The sequence below is a fragment of the Haliaeetus albicilla genome, chromosome 1 (genome assembly GCF_947461875.1).
Source record: "Haliaeetus albicilla chromosome 1, bHalAlb1.1, whole genome shotgun sequence".
Taxonomy (NCBI): Eukaryota; Metazoa; Chordata; class Aves; order Accipitriformes; family Accipitridae; genus Haliaeetus; species Haliaeetus albicilla.
The window spans coordinates 26,414,815-26,441,670 of record NC_091483.1 but is presented as its reverse complement, the minus strand read 5'-3'; the positions used below and the strand labels follow the sequence as shown (position 1 = coordinate 26,441,670).

At 42.4% G+C, this 26,856-nt stretch overlaps 1 protein-coding gene across 1 annotated transcript in view; it reads right to left on the bottom strand.

Moving 5' to 3' along the window:
* COL25A1 (collagen type XXV alpha 1 chain) overlaps positions 1-20,521 on the bottom strand; it is a 323,161-nt gene extending 302,640 nt beyond the window's left edge. Inside the window, exons 1-2 of the mRNA XM_069782996.1 lie at positions 19,751-20,521; positions 19,092-19,161 (exon numbers count right to left, since the gene is read on the bottom strand). Coding sequence (XP_069639097.1) covers positions 19,092-19,161; positions 19,751-20,116 — 436 coding nt within the window. The 5' untranslated portion in view covers positions 20,117-20,521. The remainder of the gene's footprint in view (positions 1-19,091; positions 19,162-19,750) is intronic.
* Between the last annotated feature and the right edge of the window lie 6,335 nt (positions 20,522-26,856).

Below are 26,856 nucleotides of genomic sequence, written 5' to 3'. Positions count from 1 at the left end.
TATCCATCCAACAACAAAAAGCAAATGACACCAATGAATAAAGGCAAATATTTTTCAATAACTGTGGTGTATTTCAACAATTCTGTGAAGTACTTCATCATATGAATACTGCAACTTTCTCTAGTTCTCATTCAAGTCAAATGAAAATATTTCTACCCAATCAAGCAATATGAGATCAAGTCTCCAGAGAAAAATCATTTCTGATTCCATATTGTCCTGGTTTTGGCTGGGATAGAGTTAATTTCTTCCTAGTAGCTGGTATAGTGCTATGTTTTGGATTTAGTGTGAGAATAATGTTGTTAACACGCTGATGTTTTCTGTTGTTGCCAAGTAATGTTTAGACTAAGTCAAGGATTTTTCAGCCTCTCATGCCCAGCCAGCAAGAAGGCTGGAGGGGCACAAGAACCTGGGAGGGGACACAGCCGGGGCAGCAAAATGGCCAACAGGGTATTCCATACCATGTGACGTCATGTTGAACAATAAAACTGGGGGAAGTTGGCTGGGGGGTGGCAGCCTGCTGCTCCGGGACTGGCTGAGCATCAGTCAGCAGGTGGTGAGCAATTGCACTGTGCATCACTTGTTTTGTATATTCTTTTATCATTATTATTTTCCCTTCCTTGTCTGTCCTATTAAATTGTCTTTATCTCAACCCACGAGTTTTACCTTTTTTCCAATTCTGTATCCCATCCCACTGCAGGGGAGTGAGCGAACGGCTGCGTGGTGTTTAGCTGCCTGCTGGGTTAAACCAAAACATATAATAAGATAAAATTTCACAAGGTTAGCTGCAAGGAGCTGTTTTTCCTCTCACCTTAAGGGTACACACTTGGATAAAATGGGTGATGACTTCTGTAAAAAGGCTAGAAGAAAACACTAATAAAACTCTGAGCATTCTATTCCTCCACTCCCTTGATACCCTGTAAGACCACAAGCATCTAGTAATGCTGTACAGCACTGAGGGATGCTTTTTTGCCTATAGCCAATCTCCTGTTTCGCTCAGTCATTTATCAAACTTTTAATGAAAAACTTTCTTGTGAAAATGGGGGCTTTTTTGGTTTTGGTTTGTTTGGGCTTTTTTTAAAGTTTCACTTCAGAAAAATCAAGAGTTATTTGTTCACAGACAAACTTTTTTGCAGTTTTCCATCACCTTTCCTAGCAAATAAGGCTCCAAGACTTTTCAACTTCCAAATTTATATAAGAATACTATAACTTCCAAGGGTAGAACATTTTTGCTAGTTCTCCTTTTGTTTAACAAAATTTCCACTGATTGCCTGTTCAGCGATTTATTTGGTTTTTAAGCAAAAAATTTGGTTTATCTATAATACACAACCATATACCCTAGCTCAGATGCCAAGTTTTCGAACAGTAATTACTGAAAAATACACTAAACGTGAGAACAGGTTGGAAAGAGAACTTATTGCTAACAACACTACTAAGTACACTTTGACCCTACAGCTCATCTTTTCAGGCAAAATTTTCGAATCATTGTTTCCATTAAACGTATTCAGCTGTTGGCAGCCAAGTAAACCAGCAAGATCTGTATTTACTCTTACTCCTGATGCGTACAGTGAATGGACAAATAGAAGTGATATTAACATATTATCACTAAAAGATATTGTCATTGACCACAATAACAGTTGTTCCACTCGGGGAAAAGGAAAAAAAAAAAATCATACTAACTTTAAGTATGTCATGTAGGAATAAAGACTCCCAACTTCAATCTCATTATTTTGTAACTGTTCTCAGCTGACAGCAGAATAAGAAATCAATTCTTTCTCCCTGTAGTTAAACCAAGAGGTATTTTTAGACTCTAAAAAGGCCAATGTCAAAAGTTCGTTTTTTGTACACAACTGAAAAAGAAAATTAATTGAATGGTAAGATGTAGCATATTTAATGAATGCAAATGAACACGAGCTGCCTGCTGTTGGCCAATACATCAGCAGTTATACTTTGCAGTATGTTTAGGAAAATTAATTTCTTGTGTACCTTCTTTGCTAATCAAAGAGCATATAATTAACTTTGTAGAAAAAATTGTCATTTTATTCAGTTCAATCATTTGACAGCACAACTAAAAAAAATAACTGTATTTTATCAAACCACAACCAACAGGGATTTGGAACTACTGGTTCTAGCCTTCCTTTTGATTGCATTTCAGAAAGAAAGTGGGGGCTAGTTATATAGAAAGTACATATGTATACAATGACATCCTTTATGAAGCTATTGTTTTACCAAGAACCCCGTTTCACTTCACAAAAGGGCAGTCTTGACCTCTCAGCAAAGCATCTGAAAGGAAAGTAGCAACAAGTAAATGTCCCCTTGCTGTGCCTACGAAAAGTGTATGCTCCCATCACAAAGCAGCCATACAATCTCACTTGGTGTGGATGCAAGTGCTGGTGCTATTATATATTCTGCTTACTATCAAGTGGAGAAAACCATCTGTCCATTTTCGATCAAAAGGACCCCCACGAACCTCTCCTCACAGATCACTATAGATTCCTCCCGGACTTTAAACTGATGCCTATCTGTCACAAAAAGTCCTCCTCGAGCCACTTTTACTCAGCAGCTTCATAGGGTTTAGACTGAGGTGACCAATCACAACCTAACAAAAAGATTAGTGTGCCTGAACACACACAACACAATACAGAGATGTGAGTAACCCTCTTTGCCATCTCCAGCAACACAGCTTAAAAAACGCTGAAGGCAGTCAAAGAGAGATAATGCTTGGGCATCTGAAAGAAAGATGACAATTTGAAGAGATATCTGTCTTCATTTGAAAACAAGTGTTCTTTAGAACCAGCAGGAATTTTCCCAGTCAGAAAAATTTTAGCTGCATTAGTCCCTATCCAAGTGCTATTATTAGTAACTAAGCTAAACAATTGCAGTTCATCTCAAACTATGATTAATGGCAACATAATAATCTCGTGCCCCACCAATCTTTTTCTGTAAAGTCTCACACTTTACAAGACAAACACACATGTGATGGGAATATGTGGTCACTAGGCTACTAAGCCAAACATATAAACGACATGCCTCAGGAAAAAAAGAAATCTGGGACCATAATTAAAATCTGGTTCTAGCAAAAATACCAGTCCACAGGAGGGATCAGAGTTCAGACCCGAGCTGTTGTCCCTCCTGCTCTACACAAAGCAAGAAATCAGAGAGATAAAGGACTCACAGCAACATGATCAAGCAAGGAGGGATGATAAGTCAAGCCCATCCCTGTGCCTTTAGGACTTCAGCATCAACTTCTACCACAGAGCATTGGTCTTGACACTTTAATATGTTTCAACAGACACAAATAACATGCAGAGTGTGGTAGCTCCTATGGGCTTTGTGGAACACTGCTACAGCACAAAGGAAGCCAGCACATGCACTATTTTCATGCTTCTGCTTGTGCAGTGTTACTACCAGACCAGAAGAGAGTGATGTAGAATTGGAAAGAGTTATGATCACTCCCTTGTTTAGGGAATAACTTACTACTAGTTCACACCAGCCTCCATCTTCCTATAAATTCCTTCCTTGTCAGCTCCATGCAGCAGGATAACACCCTCTGTCAGGAGGGCAACATGCAGGTCATGCATTCTCCCTGCTCACCATTTTTCAGTAGAAGTTGAGGGTGTGCGATGACTACTTGCCTATACACATCATCTAGGAGACAGCCCAGAAATAAGAGGCACTTACCCCACCTTGTGCCATTGTTCAAGTCCCCAGCCAATCTGTCCTTTAATCCATTAAATCTAGACATCTTAGATGAGTACACAATGTCTACAAAATGTGCTTCAGTAGAAGACATCCCACAGACACGTCACCTTTTTTTTTTCCCTCTTGACATCACTGCATTTGCTAAGCTTTGAGAAGCCTTTTCAGCAGTTTACACTTCAACATATCCTGCTGTCATCCACTGCTCAGACTGAGTGAACAATAAGTACTATCTGAGATAACCCCTAAATTACCAAAATCCACCCTGAGCTAACCTTTCCCAGATGCTGCAGAGAAAAGCTGTATGGTAAAACGTTAAGAGGAAAAAAAAGTAAAACAGCCTTTTAAGACTGTGTCAAGCCTTAATTCTTCTTTATTAGGCTATCTTGGAAGACTGTCTTAGGAAGCTATGAACAAACCAGGCGCTTTGTCTCTACTATGGTGTATTCTTCCTCACTTATCTCAGTCTTTGAAAACTAGATTTTTCTGAGTATGGGTGTTTCTTTTAACAACATAGGCTGAGTTATTCTCCCCTCTGCTAGCACACTCCTGAAGCACGTTGACAATAACTTCTTGGTGCAGGTACTAAGGGAGCTCACTAGGAAAGGTGCCCTCCTACTTTTGTTGTTTGTAAACAGAGGGGGACTTGTGGGTGAAGTGGCGATTGGTGGCTGTCTCGGTCACAGTGACCATGAAGTAGTTGAGTTTCACATCATTGGTGATAGGAGAAAAACTGCCAGCAAAACTCTGACCCTAGATATGGTGAGAGCAGACTTCAGGCTGCTGAAGGAGCTAGTCAGTAAAGTCCCCTGGGAATGTGCTTTTGATGGTATTGGGATCCATGAATGCTGGTCACTTTTTAAGAGCCATCTCTTAAGAGGGTAGGAGCAGGCAATTCCAAAGTGTTGGAAGTCAAGCAAGCGGGGCAGAAAGCCAGCTTGGCTGAGCAGAGATGATCTAGAAGGAAAGCGTATGGACGCTGGAAGCAAGTACAGGCAACATGGGAGGACTACAGAGATGCTCTTCGCCACTGTAGGGAGAAAATTTGTGCAGCCAAAGCTCGATTAGCATTCAAGGTGGCCAGCACTGTGAAGGACAACAAAAAGGGCTTTTTAAAAATACGTTAACAGCAAAAGGAGGATCAGAGATAACATTGGTCCATGACTTGATGAGGTCAGTCACCTCACAAATACGGACGTAGACAAAGTGGAGACATTTAATGCTTTCTTCACCTCTGTCTTCAACACCGATAATGGGCCCTGGGACTCCAGAGCCCAGGGTTGGAAGACCGTGACTAGGGGGATGATAAACTCCCAGCCAACCCTGAACTAGTTTGAGACTTGCTGCTCCAGCTGGATGGACATAAATCTATGGGGCCCAATGGGATTTATCCCAGGCTACTGAAAGAACTGGATGATGTCATCACAGGACCTCTCTCCATTATTTTTCAATGGTCTTGGGAGCCCAGAGAGGTCCCAGCTGACTGGAAGCTAGCATAAGTCCTCCCAATTTCCAAGAACAGTAAGAAGGAAGACCGTGGTAATTACAGGCCTGTCAGTCTCACTTCAGTGCCCAGTAAAATTATGGAGAAGGTAACTCTGGGCATTTTTGAAAAAAAAACACTTGAGAGACAACGCAGTCATTGGTCATAGCCAGCACAAATTCATGAGGGTAAAGTCCTGCTAAACCAACTTAATTTCCTTTCATGACAAGGTCACCCACCTAATTGACCAATGGAAGCCAGTAGATGTGGTGGGTTTGGATTTTAGCAAAGCTTTTGATAATGTTTCTTACGGTATCCTTCCGGACAAAACGTCCGGTATATGAGCTAGACAAGTCCATAATACATTGGGTGAACAACTGTCTGATGGGTCGGGCTCAGAGAGTTATTGTAAATGGGGTTACAACAGTTGGCAGCAAGTCACCAGTGGGGTTCACCAGGGCTCAATTTCAGGGCCAGTGCTCTTTGATGGTTCACAAATTATCTGGATGCAGGAATCAAGTGTACATTAAGTTTGCCGACGATACTAAACTAGGAGGAGCTGTGGACTCCCCTGAAGGTAGAGAGGCCTTACAGAAAGAGGTGGATAGACTAGAGAGCTGGGCAATCACCAACCGTATGAAATTTAACAAAGGCAAGTGCCAGATTCTGCTCCTGGGACAGGGTAACCCTGGTTAAACGTACAAATTGGGGACAAGAGGCTGGAGAGCAGCCCAGTGGAAAGAGATCTGAGGGTTTGGGATGATGGCAAGTTGAATACGAGTCAACTGTGTGCCCTGGCAGCCAAAAGGGCCAACTGTGTTCTGGGGTGCTTCAAGCACAGCATAGCTAGCTAGTTGAGGGAGGCGATTGTCCCACTCTACACTGCACTGGTGTGGCCCCACCTCAAGTACTGTGTGCAGTTTGGGGCTCCTGAATAGAAGGAGGACATCAGACTATTAGAGTGTGTCCAGAGGAGGGTGACCAGGATGGTGAAAGGTCTCCAGGGCAAGACTTATGAGGAGCTGGTGAGGTCACTAGGTTTGTTCAGCTTGGAGCAAAGAAGGCTGAGAGATGACCTCATCGTAATCTACAACTTCCTCAAGGGGGGTAGTGGAGGGGAAGGTGCTGATCTCCTCTCTCTGGTGACCAGAGACAGGACACAAGGAAATGGAATGAAGCTGCATCAGGAGAAGTTCAGATTGGACATTAGGAAAAGGTTCTTCACTGAGAGGGTGGTCGGTCACAGGAACAGGCTCCCCAGGGAAGTGGTCATGGCACCAACCCCGTCAGAGTTCAAGGAGCGTCTGGGCAACACTCTTAGTCATATGGTTTAGTTTTAGGTAGTCCTGTGAGGAGCAGGGAGTTGGACTCGATGATCCTTATGGGTCCCTTCCAACTTGAGATATTCTGTGATTCTATGATTATTCCAGATTTTGACAGTCCAAACAGGGATCTTCAACTTTTTCATACCACTGCAAGCAAAGAAACTTACAAAGTGCAGTGGTATGAAAAATGTTAACTAATGTTTCCATAAAGAAAGGAAGGGAACATTTAGGTTAAGCACACAGTGACTTTTCAAGCATAGCGTCAGGAAAGCAGGGAATGTGAAAGCTAGTTCATAGAGTTAAAAGAACAGTCTGAATTAAACAGAGGGATCACTTATTGCACAAGTATGAAAACCTATTTGAGTAGAAAAACACGTGCATATGCAGAATTCAGTCATGTTGGTAAGGAAAATAAGATGAAAGTCCAGCTGTATATATGGGTTGGTTTTTTTTTTTTTCCTATTCCTCAGAACTGATGTTTTGAACACTTCTGTAGGATTTTTTTTAGTAGCTTTATCTAATCACTTCTAAACAGTCAACAATCCTCAGAACAATACTCATTGGGTCTGTGAATTGAGATGTGAGAACATGTAACATTCCCATAAAGATAAATACATTTAATAATTTCTACTGTTCAGACTGTCCCCAAGTGCAGCCAGAACTCTTACAATATTACAAAACTAAATCTGTATTCCTAGAAGTAGATATAGACATAATGTTCTTGCTTGGAAATTGGAAAGAGTAAACAATAAACTGAATGGTAGATAAATAAAAAATAGTATTTGTATGATGGAAAAGCACTATACATCAAAGCTAAAGTAGATGATAACAGCTGCCCATATAAACAGGTATGTACAACTACCCAAAGGAAAAAAACAACCAACAAAATTTAAAAAAAAAAACCAACAAAAAAAACCCACCAAAAAAAAAAAACAACAAAAAAAACCACAAAAAAACCCCACCAAACAACAGTCCCCAAAAAAGCCTGAACAACAACAAGGCCATGCTCCTCTCTCAGATTCCAGAGTAACTACTGATTTCAGTTAAAACCTGTGGGCCTATTAATGTGCCTGAAGTAACGTATATATGCACATATCAAGTCTGATTATTGTCACTCAGAATTCCAGTTAAAGGCTACCTTCAGCTAAAATTAAAATAATGTTTGGATATCAGAAATTGTGGTAGCAGAAGAAGCTACTTCTATCCTTGCGTAAGTGATCTGAGCTGGAATTGCCCACCTGTTCAATTAAGAATGTTCTTCAGGGTTGGGTTGTTTTTATAACAAAACATCCTTCTAAAGAGTTCTCAAAAGGTTACTTCACTTGCAAATTGATGTTTTCACAACTACTTTCACACGTGATGATTCAGCAACCTAAGGAAAGAAGAAAGAGCACTATACAAGATCCCATTTCAGTATCCTCAAAGAAAAGACCATGTGACTGCCAGCAATGATACTTCAATAGACTCTATCTGATTACATTCTGTACTACTGATCAAAATGGAGCACAGAGAGATAATTACCAAAATTAAAAAGGAAAGGAGAGGAATGCCTTGGAGAGAAAGAAATTTCTGCTCCTTAAGACAGTAACTTTATTCAAAATTGTGAATACTTTGTACTTGTCTTTGGCACACTTTAGTTAATGTATTTACATCAATTCTATTTTACAGATGGAAGAACTCAAATATGTTCTACTCCACTTTCACAGTCCTGTAAAGGAATACAGTCACAATACAGAACTGTTACTTAGTTGTCCCTGCTGTAAGTCATTAAGCACAATGTTTCCTCTAAGGTGCATTTCTTTAAACTTGCTATGAAAGCTTTTTCCAGAGTGTTCCAGAGTTTTCCAGTTGTTGTAATACACATTGAAAACAGATTAATTTCTCCTCATTGTCCTAAAAGGGACTGGAATTGTTTGGAATACATCAAAAGACCACTTTGTAGCAGCAAATCCATTTTAAGAGACACAAAAAAAAAAGTGAGGATCTCAGTCTTGCTGTATTTCTCCCTCATTGCTGGTGGTTCAGTTTTCAAGACTCATGCTTCTTTTAAACTGGCCACTCTAATGGCTTATGTGCTGCCTCTTAATTGAATATGCTAAAAGAAAGTCCTCCTACTGCACATTAGGATGTGGCTCAGCCTGGAATTCAAACTAAGGAATTATGCAAAGCTGTCCTAAAGTGAAATCCACAACTGTCAGACTTAAATACTAATCTCTCTTCACTAAGATTAGTCTCCCTACACTAAAGAAATACAGCGCACTTACATGCTTGCTGCATTGGAAAAACACTTCATCTTCACATACAGAAACATTTCCAGCCTTCTACAAACATTACTGTCATCATTACAAAGACACCAACCCTAAGTAAGTATTGACAATGGCTGTCTAAGCACTGGTTCATTTTAAACCGATGCTGTGCCACTGTGTCTTTCAGCCTCTCCGGTTCATCAGTATTCTGTGTGCCTACTCCCAGGAACCACTTGGGAAACATATGCAAGATGATCTTTACTGAACTGCAACTTCTTCATAAACAAACATAGAGAGCTACAGCAAACACCACAATCCATTTCTGTGATACCATTGCATTTGTAAGTGCCAACTAAAGCCATTCCCCAAGCTGCATATAATTAACTGACACAAACAACTATCAAGCATCCGCCAGGACAGAGAACAAAGAAAAGCAGAGTTTAAAGCTCAGCACTGCCATAAGGACCACCTCAACAATGACTCCACTTCGGTCTACACTTGAGTATGTCGGCACAGAGCACATCTCCTGGTACAAGGACCAAATTATGAGTCAGGAAGTATTTTTACTGAAGTTTGAGACAGCTATCCTGCCTGAGAGGTGAAGGGTGTGAAATCAACAGTATATTAATCACCTCTATGTCAAGCTGAAGTGACAGTTCCCAACATTCGTCATCCTTCAACTGGCAGTACAGCAGTGGAGGTGCAAACATTAAAGGAACATTTGATAAAAAGCAGCAAAAGACTTGACAGTACAGAGACCCTCCAGCCAACACTTAACAGTATTTTTCATAGTGATGCCATTGGGCATTATCTAGATGTAAACTCTGACTGGAGAACAGAATATTAATACAGAGACTATGGAGTTTATCCTTTTAATCCGCTGTGGCTATACCCCTATGCTCGGGTATCAAAGCTTCCCCTAAGAACATCAAGGGAATCAGAACAGGAGCTTACTCAGAGGGTACGGGCACAGGGCGGGGAGGAAGAGGAAGGGCACCTTCAAGCAGCTGGTTCTCATATTCTTAAGAGATTATTAGAGGTGCCAGCTAAAGGAAATACCTCCTCAACTTAAGATGTATACACTTTGACTTTCAGCACTGCAGTCCTCCATGAAAACCCTACCGTCATCCATCTGAAGCACTGATATATAAGAAACCTTACGTCATTTCCTAGCAAGACAACTAGTACTACCAACACAAGCTAGGCCTTAGTCTATAGCCAGCTATGCTCTTGCTTGTACAGACTGTACATGATCTTAATCACAGAAATATCTTTTTAGAGAGTTTATTTAGTATCCTTCACATTACAGACTGCCATTCTGTTTTCAGATACGCATACACAAATCTGTCACTGAAATGGCAGCCACACCTCTGATAAAAGATTTTGGTCTCTAATTTTCAATACATTTTCCTGGTTTCAAAACTCCTGTGTTCCTCATCCTCCCCCTGTCACCCAACCCCCAATTTTAGAAAAGATCTTTTAAATAGAAGGTTTTCAGCATAATCTTAAGCTCAGTGTGCTAAGAATGAGTTTATACTTATGGAAGGAACCTCATTCATAAGCTAAACCTCTAACATACACTTGTAGTGTGATTTTTTTTTTCTGTGCTATTATATTGAGAGAAGTGATATTGAAAATACTCAAGTGGAAGGTAAAATAAATGGATTTTTCTTAAGACAGCACAAACTGCAAACAGCAGAACAGCAAAGCCCTTAAAACTACTTCTTTTCTACAGCCTTCCTCCCATTATATTTACCACTGTTACTCTACAGCCCCTTACTCCTAAGAGTACTAAAACTCTTCAAAAGGGTAGGAAGAGCCAATTTCATGAGCTAATTGGTTCTGCTTCTTTTTTTAAAAAAAAGAAGAGCAAATAAAACACTTCTCTCCCACAAATCTTTGCTGCTTAGAGGGAGCACCTCCCAGGTACCAACAGACTGAGGTAGTACCAGGAAAAGGCAGAGCCAGCTATTGCAGTCAGCGGGAAGCAGGGGATCAGCCACCCGGCTTTTTGCAGGTTTTCCCTGCTATAGTGAGCTATATTCTACGCTACGTCACCGTGACTTGGCAGGCAGCCTACTGTCCGTCCAAGTTATGGCAGAACGTGAAAGACTACCAAAACCATCATACTGCTATGTTAGACAGTACTGCATTAAAAATAGGACCAAAGATCAAAGAGAAAGATCATCTCATACCCTTCTCCTCAACACTTCTTCAGCTGAGCTTGTAGAAGAGTCACAGAAGGGTAGGGGAAGCTACTGAGAGGGACTAATGTCCATCTTTATTCCCTGTACAGCTCCTTTTCAACCTCCCCAAAAACCTGTGAGTTTATGATCCACTCTCCATTGTGAGCCCAAACAAGGCATATTAAGCAAAGGCAAACATCTATGGAAAAAAATCTGTAAGTCATATTCCTAAAAACCCAAATTTAAATTCCTAAGCACTTAAAAAAAATAAGCAAATCACTAATGAAATTTTCTAATATACTTGCCCAACACACAATAACTGCAAGATGAGTTTCATGCATGACCAGAACTAAGATGATCATTCTAATGCCTAACACAAACTAAACTAAAAGTACTGGGTTTAATAGACCTCCATCTATTTCCTCATGTAATTCATCTGTACACGTTCTAAAGAAAACTACACTTTCTTTATATTTGACAACTACCTGCTCAATTTTTAAGACAGAGTAGGACAAATTATTGTTGCTTAAAGGCTACATTGCTTCTTGGCTGAGCATGTTTAAGCAGAAGTCTCAGAAATCATTGTATTAATTTTTAGAACATTTTAAAAGAAAAAGTAACATCCCAGTTTTATCACCTCTGTTATCACACACTGTCTTCATTCTGTTCATTGTTTCTTTGCCCTACAATTATCAAAGATATGATGACAGCCATTTGTAAGAACATATCTTTCTCATAAAAAGATTTACATGGATGTATAATAACTTCATATTTCTACAAAAATCTCACCAGGCATCATCATCTGTTTCAGAGCCTTCCAAGCACAAGAAGAAACAGTTCTCCCCAAACGTGCATGCAATATTTAGAACTGCATGTAAATGCCTACTCCTATAAACATACAGCTGCACATATAAATGAGAATCAATTTCAGTACACCACCACCCTGAAAAAAAAAAAAAAAGGAGAGGAGCAGAAAGGATAAGTTTTATAGCATGCAACACAGACAAGACTGTCTTCCAACATATTTTAAAAGCTGTTTTAAGGTGAGCATAACGATCAGCATTTTCTTCATGAACACAAAGGATGAGACAAGTGGTTTACTTCACAAATAAGGAAACTGTAGCTTGCCTGTTAAGAACTAGGCAACCTATAGAAATGTTTAAATAGTAGATTATTTTAGCTTAGGCACATCTATGCATTAGCAGTTTCTTGCACTACACATTTACCTGTTTACAGAGCTGCACATTTTTAACTGAGGAGACTACCTACATGAGGCCGCTGTGCTTAATCACAAAATTAAGGCAGATCCAACAACTTGTTGAGCCATAACTGACTAGACAGTGCAGTTGTGAACCACATGGAAGGAAATACCTGACAACGATGGCCTAGATACATTTGCTTCAGAGCCCAGAAGCATGAAAAAGGTGATCTCCTGGGGTATCAACCTGACCTGTATTTCTAAGGTTGTTCAAGTCTACATAGAGAAAAAATAGCTATATTTACATGAAAGGTACATAGGAATCTTGCACTTTCAAATTTGGCACTCAGTTCTGAAAATTTGTCCTGACATTTATTTTTATTAAGATCTCACGAACAGCTTCTTCTGCTTAACTTAATCTCATGAAAAGACCTGAGCAGATGAATTTAAGCAGGCACTGCTCTACTGTACGCCTAACCAGCAAAAACATGACAGTCTGCAAGCTTCCAAAAAGAAAGCCCTCAGCATTGTGTTCACTATGGTGTGTATTATCTAACTGCAAGCTGCAGCTTTAATCATACAGAGGGAAAAGTGTTTCTTCCAGCCTGTGTTATTCTATGCCTTCTTATACCTTCTTAATAGTTCTAAGTAAGCAGTCAGATTTCCTTTTTGTGGCTGACTTAGGAAATCAATTGAAACAATGAAGGGGAAAAGTGCTCTGTGTAGACAAGCCTTGCTGAAGAAGCTGTAGTAAGCAACATGACTCAAGTTCTGCGCATGTTAAAGTAAGATGGATGGTTTCACAGGGTTGGTAACTTGAACATACTAATTATATGATTCTATGTGGTAACCTGAAAGGCCCTATAAAGACAGCTTCTGTCAGTCATGCTGTTTTCAAAGCCAGCTGATTTTTACTGCGCTAAGTATATAAAAAAATAGGCAGGTAAGCTGCAGCCAGTAAATTTAGAAGGGAGCGAGAAGGAGGATGAGTGCTGTAATGCAGGTGCAGAAGTGCTGTTCTTCGGGCAACACGTTCCCAAGAACCCACTAACCTTTAAGGAAAGGGGCAGGGGGTGAGTATTGCTGAACAGAATTCAAGTTATCCAAGCTTTAAAGAGTCTTTAAGGAAACAGATGCATATATTTAACAATTTAAGAAAGAAAAAAACAAAAAACCACACACACTAAAAGCATTGCTCCAGAAGTGGGCTTAACAGCCACTTCTCACACTGCAAGACTCGCTGTACTTGAACTGCTTTGACACTTCAGCAGTTTGAGATGGACAGCTGCCACATGGAAGGTAACGTAAGAACATATAATACATGTTCTTATATTAACATTAATCTCATATAATATAAGAACAGTTAATGCAGATAATCAAATCTTCCTTTTAATATGCCTTGTTTGACAAAACTGTGCAAGTTCAATAAATTTTAATTCAAGTCATAGAAAAACCTTTTGTTAATAACACTTCTGTGGTCAAATCAACCTTTTTTACACCACCACTGACATCAATAATATCACAAAAGACAGAAATCTGGTGCAGTCTGTTGTCAATCAGGTCTCCTTTGAGCCACATTATGTTTCATTCATCATGCTGCACACCCTACCTCCTTACCCAGAGGGAAGGGAATTAAAAGGTCACATCTTAGCCAATAAAATATATTTAGCTATTCTGTGGGGAGAAAACAGTATCTCTAATCAGTCATCCAAACAAGACAACAGACTACCCAGAAGGTTGCATGCTGCTGCACATCAATAAACATCTTTATCTAGGAACTGAAATGAAAAATATCAAACCAGTGAAGGTATGAAAGGGGAACTCAAAGCCCTGTCAGAAAAATTACAAAATTAGAGCTGAGCGCTGCATTCAGCAAATAGATGATACAGACATGGCAGAAATAAGTAGTGCTGGGAGCTAGGTTCAGCTAGCACACTCTGGAATTTTAAGTAACAGGGAAAAACACTTTGGATACTTTCTATATCTCTCTATATTTTCTTTTGGGTCTCTCTATTGGTAAACACTGAAGTCAGCTCCTCTTTTCTTTACCTCCAGTCTTTACAGAACTGCTTCACTATAATCATAATTAAAAAAAAAAAAAATAAAGTAATACCCTGCTGATATCTATTTTGGGATTCTTTTAATCCCCAAAATTGATTTCTCCTCCATTCTTTCAGCCTCGCTAATTGAAATGCTCCAGGAAACAGTCCTTATGGAACATGTGGAAATAAGAAAGAGTGCCTAAATGGTACTTCCACTGCATGTCAAAACAAACATTAGGTGTTTAAGAAGACAAAAACAGTACTGTGATGCTAAGAAAATACATTGCATTTTGCCATCCATGCTGCTACCAAAATACATACAGCAGACTCATCATCTTACTGAAGAACTGTCGCTGTAGAACAGAGTTTTCCCACTAGAATTACTATAACCAGAATAAGACCAGCTGGTATTCTCTATCCTCCCAAAAAACCCTTGGCCTATGGCATTTCATCTGCTGAATGAACAGGTTTATATACACACAACTCCAATGAAACAAGCTTTATAACCTGATCGCAGCAAATTGCGTAGTGAAATAGGAGGTACTTCAAATGCCAAACCATAAAGCTCTTTAAGACTGGAGCAGAGAATCAAGATGACATGATTAAAAAACCAGCACAAAATAGCTGGCTAAGAAAGAAGAATGATGACAGTGTCCATGCCTGGAAAGGGTTTGAAGCCACAGGTATCTGAACACAAGGGGAAGAAGAATGCAAGTTTATTGATGGGAAAAAAAAAAAAAACAAGTGAAAGAGCAAAGGAAGGAACATTGCCTGTGGCACAAAAGAAAAACAAAAGCAAATTTGTTCGGTCAACTTTGCCAGGTACCCATAAATGATGTTTAGCTGATGTTCTGGGGAGAAAAATAAGGAAAAACAAAACCAAAAAAAACCAAGCACACACTAAAACCTGCAAATCCCATCATTTTATGTGCAAGCTATAGTGAACATACATACACAGTGTGTCGTAACAGTTAAAAAAAAAACATTTCTATGTTACGCAGTCTATCCTTTGTCAACGCAGAATTAAAGACATGTACGGCATATAGCCATTCCTACTTACATAACACTGTTCGCTCTTTTTTTTTTTTTTTGAAAGAATAAATTCATTATAAAGGTCTTCCTTAAAAGAGAAGGAAGAAAAAGAGTAATTGCTTCCCAAAACTGGCCAAAAGGGACATGTAAAACCATACACAATCACTTGGTAGCCTTCCTGCTGACCAAGTTTGAACTTTCTGGTACTAATAGACTTGACTCCTACTCCTGGCAACACCATCTGACTCCAGGAGTGGGCTCTGAGGACCACTTACAGAATGAGACATCATGGCACATGACCACAAATGTCGGAACTTGACCCTTACAATACATAAAGGATCAATTCACTAAAACATGCAAGCATGTGTTAATTTCTGTCAAAGTCTACAGGTCCTAGGAATACACGTGAATGCTTCCTGGAAGAGGAAAGACTGAAGAATCCAGAAAAACTTAAGGCTTTCTTAAAACTCTATTGGATTGGGAGTATCCCTGTGCTTTCTGCACGTGTTACTCTTTCCACAGTGGTATAATTCTTGGCACTTGGCAAGAAGTATCCAGCACTGTGCTTGACTGTTCCTCATAAAAGCTGATTATGCTCCCACAGCCATTTAAAGGAAGATTCAAACGTATGAAAGAATTACCTACACACCTACAGGTTTTGTTCATCTTTTACAGTAGAGAAACATTAATTTACAATAAATAATAAATCTGGCAAAGGAAAATTAATTTATTACGCTTAAAATAATTTTAGCCACTCAATTTGCCCCCCAGTCCCACATGCAGAAGGCTAACTGCCAGCAGGAACTGCAGCACTAGTTGCAAGCATGGGATTTAAACTGGTACTCTTGTTAGAGCTGAGGTAATTTAAGAGGAATGTCAGCATGCATTTACTTTTCAAACTTTATTACTCTGCTTTAAGAGGAGAAGGAATGCCTGCTATTGTCATTTTAAAAATATTTACAAAATCTTTGGTATCTGGTTTTAGTCTTGCAGAATTAAAATCAAAACTCTAATCCACGCTGTGTTTCTTTTATAAGAAAACAATAATTAGAAAAACCACATTTAGTGAAAGCAAAGTTTTTAAAGAGAAACGTGACCACTCTTCACTCTAGACAACGTCCAAGGCTATGGTTGAATTAAAAGGAGCTACATGTGGACAGCTCTGCAAGCTATGAGCAGTTGTGAATCTGGCTGCCTTTGGTATCCGAGCCATTCAAACCCGGTTTCCTTTGAACGTGCGAGTTCCTACCATGAAGAGCCACAAGGGGATGAACATCTCAAGCTAATGAGATCTACACCAGTTGCATAACTTTAATCCTAAACTAGAGGCCACGTTCTCACCCTCCGGTCTGCAGATTGAATTTCCCTCTCTTCTTTTGGTAGAGAACAATGTAACCTAGTTTTGAATAATCTTTATTTCTCTTTAAAGAGCAGGATGATGGAAACTGCTTTGGTGGCCATTTGGCGGCAGCCTTTTCTCGCAGCATAGGGGTGTTTCAAAAATCACCTCTGTACCACGAAGGCCTTCCAAAGTCATCTCTAACAGACATGTATTTTATTATTACAGAAACCCAGGGAGGAAACGCAGAAGCTGAGCAGAATAAAGCAGCAAAAGGGAACCATGTGGGGAAGTAGAGAGGCAATTTACTCTTTGGCTTCACAAATAGCAGGCAACAGAAAAACCGCTGAGTTACCATGACACTTTTCCTATTAACTCAAATGCCACAGTAGTCCAAATTTGTAATAGCAGCATTAAGGATGAAAATAAAAGCCTATCCTGTCCAGTCAAAAAGGAATTCTAACGAACGAAGTGAACCAAATGAAGAAACAACAATTTATTCACTCTATCCCCTCCTGCTCTGCCTAACGCCTGCTGTTCAGAAGGCGCAGTACTCGGGGGGTGGTGCCACTCAGCCCTTGTTCTCTCAGACAAGGCTCCCAAGACGATGCCATTTTGAGGTAGGCACCTGTCCACCGGCAACAAGCATGAGAGCATCATCTCATTTTAAGCGGTCCAAAATGAGTCTATCGCATGGCAACATCCTTCAGTCACTACAAAACTTGCTTCCAAACTGAAATAGCTACCCAGAGGTGAAAAGCTCCCTATCACATTTCTAATCCCCATACCAGCTAGTCCTCTCTGCAATTTTTTTTTTTTATTTTATAACAATTCATATGAGTTTTCCTGATCTTATGAATCTTGCTCCCTTGAAAATGTTTCCCAGATCACTTTATTTTGACTTTCATCTAACGAGGATTTTTACAACGCGTGTGAGAAATATTCTGTTGCTTATTATCAAATAGATAAAGGATACTTCTTAAGAAAAAAGGTCAGATAAAAATTGGTATAATGTGGAGCTCTAGTGGTAGTGGGGAAGTAAAGCAGCACATAACATCAACTGTGAAAAAGTAGATACTGATCTTTAGTATGAAAACAGTAAGAGAAACCATTGTAACAGATGAATTTAAACAAGGAAAAGGAAAAGGGAGAGAGCTTGGCATCAAATTCAACAATGTTTCAGGCTCACAGAACACATCTTTGCATACAATATGACAAGCAACCCTCCTTTTTAGTGCACAAACTTGAATCTTGTAATTTATTGCAGTTAAGCAACAGAGAGAATAAGATCAACACTGTATGCTCGTGTTAGCCTTAAAGGAAAAAACTATATATAGTACAGCAGGAAACCAGTGTTCCTTTACCAAAACTAGCTGGCAGTTGAGTAATTCTAAGTACTCTTTTAAAACGGTCCTAGTCATATATGTCATCCTTTTCATGCTAGCCATGGTAACTCCTATATGAGCCAGTAAATACTCCGCGCTCAATTGTATCATCAGCAAAACACTGTACCAACCACTGTAGTCAGTTTTAACACCAAGATTCGGTAGTCCTTTCCGACCGATGAGTTTGGCAAGAATTAAACCCTAAAATAGAAGAGCTCCTTCCTTATATACACGGTACTATCACACATCCTATTGGCAAACATCATCAGCTTAAGTCTCGTTGACAGGCGATATTCCACCTGTAAAGGAGATGTCTTATTCATACAGAGTGGCAGGACACGTAAAACACAGCGTGTGTCTGGTGTGCTTCATTACATGGAGGATGCTGGAATTCCTACCTCACCCTGTGAAACACTAGCATTATTTTCTTATCTTTTAAGACGCCATTTGAACTTGGGTATATATCAGCAGAAGTTTATAAAGTTAAAATAATATTGACAGTTATCAGATTGTCAAAAAGCAGCATGAAAAACAAAGGAAACACTGCATTGTGTGTGCATGAGCAACCGAACCCAGTATTAGGAGGCCCCGTTTCCAAAGTCAGGCAACATCACTGGTTACATAAACACACACAGTTTTGAACCCTCTGTATAAAACCTGCAATCCCTTCCTAGGGGAACTGCTTTCATCCAAGACTACAGAAAAATGAGACTGAAAAGCTCTTGTATACATTACTGCTAACTTGCAACGGACTCTCCACCTATTTCAATCCATGTTATAAATTGTTTGATATTTTACTAGGAACTTTTGTTCCACTTCCCAAGCTGAGCACACAATGCCTTGATTCAGTACTACCCCGTCTAAGAGAGAATACATTTCTTCTTGCTAGGGTAGATCGTTAACTTCTTCGTAAGTGTTACTGTTTGGCTTCACCCAGCCTAACCGGGGTTTTTAACTAGCATCAACTTCGATCCAGTGCCACAGTGGAAACAGATCATTCTGGGCTTTACACCTTTTCCACCCCAGGTACAGCTGTTGATTGAAGAGGCATCCCCCGGATCCGACTCGGGTGTATTTGGAAAACACAGGATACCAACATACACCCCCCACCCCCGAGTCGCAAGCCTCAGAGAGGAGATTTCCAAGCCGTGTCCGTTACCTGGTGGGCAGTTGCACTCTGGAGGCGCTTCTCTCGCTACTCGTATTTTTGCCAAGTGCTCGTAGGATTTCTGCGGGCGAGAGAAGCAACGTGAGGGCTCCCGGGGGGGTGGGGGGGGGCCTCACGCCGCCGCCGCCGCCCGCGCTCCCGACCGGCGCGGACGCAAACCGCGATTGACGGCGCTTCCATAGGCTGCGCAACCAGCGATGACTTCTTCGCTTGGACTCGACCCAAGGTGTCTCGCTGACTTCTCCACCCCCACAACAACAAAAACAAGCCCGACGCCACCGGCTCGCTCCCACCTCCGCCGCAACTGCCCCCTCCGCCGCTTTTTTTTTAAAAAAAAAAAAAAAAAAACCACAACAGACGCGAAAAGCGTCGGTGGCGTCCGCCCGGGGGACACCCGCGAACCCCCCCAACCCGCCCGTCCCGGCAGCTGGGGGTGCCCCCGGCCCTCGCCTCAGGCCCCGCCGCCGCCCGGGATGCGGGCTCACTTTCCCCGCTTCTCCCTCACCTCCCGCCCGCGGGGCTGCTCCGGCCGGCCGGCCGCCCCCCTCATCGCCTCAGCCGGCCTCCCGTCGCCCCGCACGCCGTATCATGCCCCGTCCCCGTCCCGCACACACGCGGCGGCGGCGAGCGGCCACCCCCGTCCCGCACACCTGGGCGAGAAGTCGCTCCACTTTCTCCTGCATCATCGCGTTCAGCTGCTCCAGGGAAAAGCCGGGCAGCGGCGGGAGCGGGGCGGCGGCGGCGGCAGAGAAGCCCCCTCGGGCGCCCTCGATGGCCGCGACCCTGGCCTGGAGGTCGCTGGTCCGCACCCCCAGGTAGACGCAGGAGGCCGCCGCCAGCGCCGAGAGGAGAGCCGCCAGCGCCGAGCCGCACGGCCCGGCCCGCCGCGGGCAGCGGTCCCCGCCGCAGCCGGGCTTCCCGCTGCCATCCCGTCCTGCGGCTCCTCGGCTCTTCCCCAGCATGCTTTTACACCCTTCAGCTGCGGCAGCTTTGATTTCCTTTCCTCCGCCCCCCATGGAGGCAATTAGTTTACAAACAGCGGCAACAAAAGCAGTGACAACAAAGTGCGAGAGGATAAATAAGGAAAACGCAGAAAAAATGGTTTAAAAAAAATAAAAATAAACGCGGCAAGTAGAAGAAAAGCCCGCGGCCGGCTCACACACTTTCCAGGCGAAGCGGCGGCGCGCACCGCAGCCCGCACCGCACGCTGCCCGGCAGCGGGTCGCGACTCAGCCCCGCAGCAGGGGCGGGGGGGCGGGGGGCGAGGAGCCGAAAGCCGGCAGCAGGGCTGGGTGCGGGGGGCGAGCCCCCGCGGCTTCCACCCGCCCTTCCTTCGGAGGGAGCAGCGTGCTCTGCTAACGCTTTGCCACTTGTCAGAGAGGTTTTCAGGCGCGGGGCGGGAAGCGCTCCCCCCCGCACGCACACACCACACACGCACACACCCCCCCCCTCCGCCTCCCGCTCTCCTCCCCGCCGCCGGCGGAGGACTTGTTGCTCCCCCTCCACCTGCCTGCCGGCGCCCAGCAGCCGCGCCAGGCGGGGAAGCCCGCAGGCAGGCGGCCGGCAGCCGCCTCTCCTCTCCTCTCCTCTCCTCTCCTCTCCTCTCCCCCGCCGGCAGGCAGCCCGCGCTGCCCCGCTGTCAGCCGCGCCGCGGAGCCGCCGCCGGCCCGCCTCCCCGCCCTCATTAGCATAATTTATTCACCTAGGCGGGGGAGGCGCGGGCTGGGCGCTCTCTTTGCATAACGTATGCGCGGGGCATTAGACTAACAGATTGGGGGGGGGGGGCGGTCGGTACCGTTTTCGGTGGTCCCGGTTTGTACGAGCGGGGAGGAAGCATCGACACCCGAGGGGCCGCACTGCGTGGCCTGGGGGAAAGCTGGTGGGTTCCTCTTCCTCTCCCCTCTGCCTCTTCTCTTCCAAATGGCGCATTTCCCTCTTGCGGTTGGGTTCTCATCTTGGCACCACCGCAGCGCGTCTCCTGGGCAGCAACTTGGCGTGACGTTTCTGGTGCCCAGCGAACTTCGCGAACCAGAGAAACTTCTCCAAGCAGGACCGGGCTCTGAAGGAACACGTAGCTCACCCCGGCTGGCATTTACTCACGTGAATGCTGACTACTCACAAGATATAAAGACGTGTGGGATGGAAAAGAGACTTGTCCGACTATAGCACTTCTCAGATAAAGACTTGAGAGTGCTGGTTTGTACTAGGAATCAAGTTTCCTTATGGAGTCATATTTGTGCAGTTTTATTACCTATTGTTTCCCAAGTATTCCAGCAATCACAACTGCCATGAAGACATGGATCCAAAAAGCTTTGTGGGTTTCAGTGTAATTACTTAGACTTTGAATAAAGCGTACCAGAAGTTCACAGCTAGTCATTTAGTCTTCGTCATTTGTCTTTCTCCTTTCTAAAAAAAAATTTCTTGGACTCCAGTCAGGGAGAAGAACTCACGACTACGTAGCCCTAGGTGATAATTTCTTCGCAATAAACAGTTAATAGTTGCAAGGGACAGTTTGCAAACAAATTCCCCCAAGCGGCACACACCTTATGATCAGGACTTGTGAGTAACAACCGCTCTTTTCAAAACAAGGACTCGCTCACAGACTATCTGTCGGCAATAAGAAGGCGAAATGGTATTCGGAATGAATAATCTGACAGAAGAAAACAAGTAGTACCCGCATGCTCTTATTTGGTGCATACCGTGGGCTCCCTGAGCGTGGTATGAGCAGCACCCAGGCCGCCTCGGAGCGGCTGGCGGCCCGCGAGGCGCCGGGAGCCATCGGCGCCAGCTCCAGCGCTTAACATGACCCCCTGCTGTTAGTAGCCAGCGCTATTACTCACCCCTGCTCGGGGTGACATCCAGCAAAGCAAAGCTGCAAACCCTCAGGATATGATTATCACTTTATGCAGGGGGGTTACTGAGGCGACGCTGGGGGCAGGACGGCTGCCCGCACCCCGCTGCTGCCTGTGCGGTACTCGAGTGGGTGCTGCCTCATCTAGGCCGGGGTGAAATTTCCCCCCGAGATCAGCTCTTCCTATGTCAGTGCAGATAGGGACGTCCTCCGGCTGCTTCAGTGCCCCATACGGGGCACAGACAACCGTGTACCCATACATCAATGTGACTCGGCTCCATGTTTTGCTTGGCCGAAAGATGCAGTCTTTCTGTCCAAGCATCTTTCTCTCCCAGCGTCATGCCGCCCGTTCATTTTGGACAAGGCATATTCCACATCAGAAATTAAATAGCCTGAGACAGAAAGTCCCTTGTTGCATTAGATTTACCCATAGCTGCCGTCGTAAAGCTCGCCAGATAAGCCAGATCACCATGTTTCTGCAGGACACAGTGCAAAGCCACTTTCCTATTGGATAACAAATCTCATGGTAGATGTTTCTTATTCTGAAAAGGTGTGATGAGAAAGCTTTATTTTTCTGTCTGGGACAAATAGAAAACTCTGCCGTACTAGAATCAAAGCCCAAACCAGGCAAGAACAACTTTAAAATATCCAAGAAATTGTTTTCGTGCTTTGTTCCACAATGGGTAGCTACACCTCTACACACTCGGGAGAAATGTTAGCCCTGCCTTGTCTCACCTCTCAAAAGTGACGAGGCTCATCCACTCCTTGTGCGTGTGTGTCTGCTCACATATATCCTCAGACAAAGGGAAACACGATGAAGAAGAGTGAGAGGAGAAAGACCAGTGCCAAGCCTTCCTCCTTGCTCCAGCTTAAAGTTATGTTTTTCTTTTTGCCAAAGCTTGGTTCTTGGAAAGAAGTCATCTAAAAATTTGTTAAAATGCTTGGAAATTATTTGATAAAGGACAGAATTTGAGAATAAATTATTTCTAATAGCTTTTTTTCTGCTGTGTTTTCACATAGAAATAGATACCAGAGAGTCTTTGAAGGTGCAAATTAGCAGTGTCCTCTTCTTACAGAAAAACCATGGTGATTTTCCTGATGGAGGCATATTTATCCACCTCACAGCAAGGCTGGTCCAGAGCAAACTAGTCTGGACTACAGAACCTGAGCAGCAAGCTAAATTAAGCACAGTTTGATTAAATCTGGCACAGGAGTTGTTCATGTAGGTGAACAACATAACATAGCTGGTTTACCTGTTATAAAATTATCTGGTCACGTCTGCCCGAATAGAGAGCATTAAGCAGCTGTACCCTCCCGTGTTCAGTTACTTGATACCATCAAGTGGACAACCAGCAGCTTTGCAATACGCTTACCCCATCTAAACACAATAAACTGGAGAAAAAACATTCAAGACTCAGCCTTGCTGCTTTTGCTGGCTTTCCACAAGCAGGAGGCAGAGCGAATCCAGGACATGCGTACGTTCAGTGCCAGTGAGCCTGCTTCTTATTTCGCAGCCATGATGATGCCAAAGTCAAGAAGGCATCTACTTGGGATCATAGCTAAGATTGAAACCAGGCTGCTGTAGCACTTTTGAGAATGCTATCCATGCAATGAAAGAACTGGTTTGGGGTTGGGGTTTTTTCTTCCTCTCTCTTAAAAAAAGCCACTATTTTTTAGATTTTTTATTGGTGAAGATTTATAGGTTTTGAATTAGAGAGAGTAACTTGGTCTAAGGAGTCAAACTCCTACTCCAGGAGTAAACCAGATGGCTGTTCTCATGGGCAAGGAGTCATTTAACTGCTTGCAGTCAGGAACTGTATGTCGGATATTGCTGGTCACACTTAAGGTGATATACCATGCAAGTTAGGTTACAAAACACTTAAAAAGCTTAAAAAGCCTGTTTTGTATCTGGTAGCTAGAATAAAGCAGCTTGAAATAAGAACCGTACCCCAGATATATTGATCTGGCCATTAACACGTGCAGGTGGAGTATAAGAAATGGCAGGTCTGCAGCTCTCCAACTCAAACAGTAGCAAAAAAGGAGAAGAATTTTAAATAAGGTCTGCTGAAGTGCTCGTGCAGGCAGACCCAAGGCGGCCACACTTCCCACCAGGAGGGGAGTGCTCTCACTTTGAAGATTCAAATCTCTAAACGCCACGTTTCAGCAGATCTCATGCATGACCAGGCCAAAGGTATTGACACAAGATGCTACTGTTAGCATTTCATGGCTCTGTGTTTGAAGATGTGGATGGTGTTTGCAGATAACAATTTTCCACCAGACAGGACTAGTGTCTGGAGTTCTTTCCATATTTTTATGTCTACAGCATGCCGTATTCTGGCTGACCAACCCACAATCCACTACTGGATTTCTTTACCAGATACAGCATAAACTTGCGATTAGAATTACGCAAAAACAGATCAGTGAAAAATAAGCACTCATCTGCTGAAACGACAAGACCCATTCAGTTTGTAAAGTATTTTGCATACATGGTCAAGAAAGGCAGAAGGCAGAGAATAAATGCAAGTAGAAATTGGAGTCTAGGACTCTGTGTTGGAACTGAGGTGACACACACCAGGAGAAAAGCTTGAACGGTTAATAATGGTCATGCATGGTCCAAGATAGAGTTAAAACTTTCTATTCCAAATGTTCCTGCTTTCAAATGGAGCTTATATATTACGCATTATATGTGAACTTGAATTGTATCTGCATTCTACTGGTCCCTCCATTCCTTTCACTCCGGCTCAGTTCAGCCTTTGAATTAGAGTGCATCTTGCACCCTATATGAGATTTTACTCAAATTTTGTATGCTTATATGGGTAAAGTGCAAGGTAGAACCAGAGTCCAGCACTTCTGTGACTTGCCTCACTTCTCAGCTCTCTGGCAGATTAGGTAGTATGGTATTTCTCGTTGAGCTGCTCATAATATCTGCCGAGATAGCACAGAATCACCAAAAAAACCCAGAAAACAACTTACTTCACTGTTTTGGGGAAAAAAAAAAGCTGGAAAAGCCTTTCACTTTCAAATATCCAAATTGATTGCCTTCTGTCACTTTAAATTTAATATAAGCACATTAATGTACAGTATACATGATGCAGTACATTAATATACTTAGCAGATGGATAACACTTGCTCATGATTTAATACTTAGATATACTCATTTCACATCTACTGTACAAACACTTCATATATTTGAATCTTTAAGTCAGACTTATCTTCAGACTAGAGGCAATTGAGTCACATGAGCATAGGATTTAGTTTATTAGTTCCATAACCTTAGTGGTATTTTGGCAAACCTGATAATAAAAAAAAAGTAAAAAAACCCCTTGCATCTGGATTTTAATATATTTCACAGGATTTCCTTTTCCAACATGATGAAACCAGCTCTCCTAGACCTACAAACTGATTCAAGACAAAATTCAGAGCCTGTATGTCATTCTTTACTAAAATTCACGAGCATTTTTCATGGGTATGTATTACAAAACACTTCATAACAGATAAACCAACTATCTTACATTTGTCATAGCTTCAAATACTTGCTTTAAAGTGCAGTTGACGCTTGGGAAGCCCTGGCAAGAATTTTACTGAATGGAGAACCATACTCAGAAATGGGACAAGGAGGCCAGACTTGAGAACTTCAGACTGAAAAAAAGGCATCCTTGCCCTGGCTCCAGGCCAATTAATATCCCTTGGTTCCCTGGTTTGTTTATTTGTATATGAATGAACACCACTGGAATTCACAGGTCACGGCAACAGGCTGGGAGGACAAGGTTTGGATGAAGAGTTTCTGAGCCTGCAAAGTCCTATATTAACATGTAATGTCACTCACGTGAGCAGTCTGATCCAATTCAACAGGATTAGACATGGAAGTAAACTTTCACGTGTGCTGGAGTTTTTGGAGGATATAAAAACACCAAGATGAGGGTCAAGATGTAGGATCCAGCATAAAAAGCTAATTATACAGCAGGGAAATTTTCTACATCTTGTTAATTCCGAATTCCTGGTTGCTTTTTTCCTATCTTTTTCACGTGAGGTCATTATTGAATAATTTCTGTATGCAGAAGCAGTTACTTTTAAGAAGTGATTTTATTTCTCAGAGAAATTATTACAATAAAGAGTATACTCCTGAGAGATCACAATGGAAACTGCCTCTGAAAAAGGCAACAGTAACTCTGAGGATATTTTTATGCCCCAACACAAAGACAAAAGTTACCAGAAATGTAAAGGCGAATAGCACATGACATTGGCAATCATAGAATCATAGAGTCATTATAATGCAGATAAACTAACATTTCTATAAGCACTGTCAGTGATTTACATCCTTAAAACAGGCTGAACCTCATGAAACCTACAGACATTATGGATCAAAGACGGAAAAGATTACTGCGGGACAAACAATTAGGAATTAGAAAAGGCAGCAAATGGAAGGAAGATTTGTTCACCAAAATAAAAGGAAGGAGCCAGGAAGCAAGCAGAAGAAAAATCTCTGTATGGATTTTACGAGGGTGAGGGAATTAGTTGCAGCAGGAATTCTTCCCTTGGTTCAGTGGACAGTGTCCTCCAAGTGACTTAAAGACAGATAAAGTCTTGTGATTATTTTTTTTTTCCCAATTTGGAATGAGTATATTCCAATAAATCTATCTGGAACAAAATATCTTCTTACAATCACTGCATATTTGAGTATCACCACTTCATTTTAAACTGGCCTCCACAAGTCTGCTCAGGGCCATGTTCTTCTCCCCGTTTAACCAAATTACTCTGATGATATCAAGTGAAAATCCTTATCAGGATGTCCAGTACCCTCAGTTACCTTCAGCTTCCCTTTTTGATGCTATTAGTGATTCCTTGGTCCTCTCGAGGCTTCTATTTTATGTTGCTAGATCTGAAGAAGGCAGTGGTGGGCTCTGA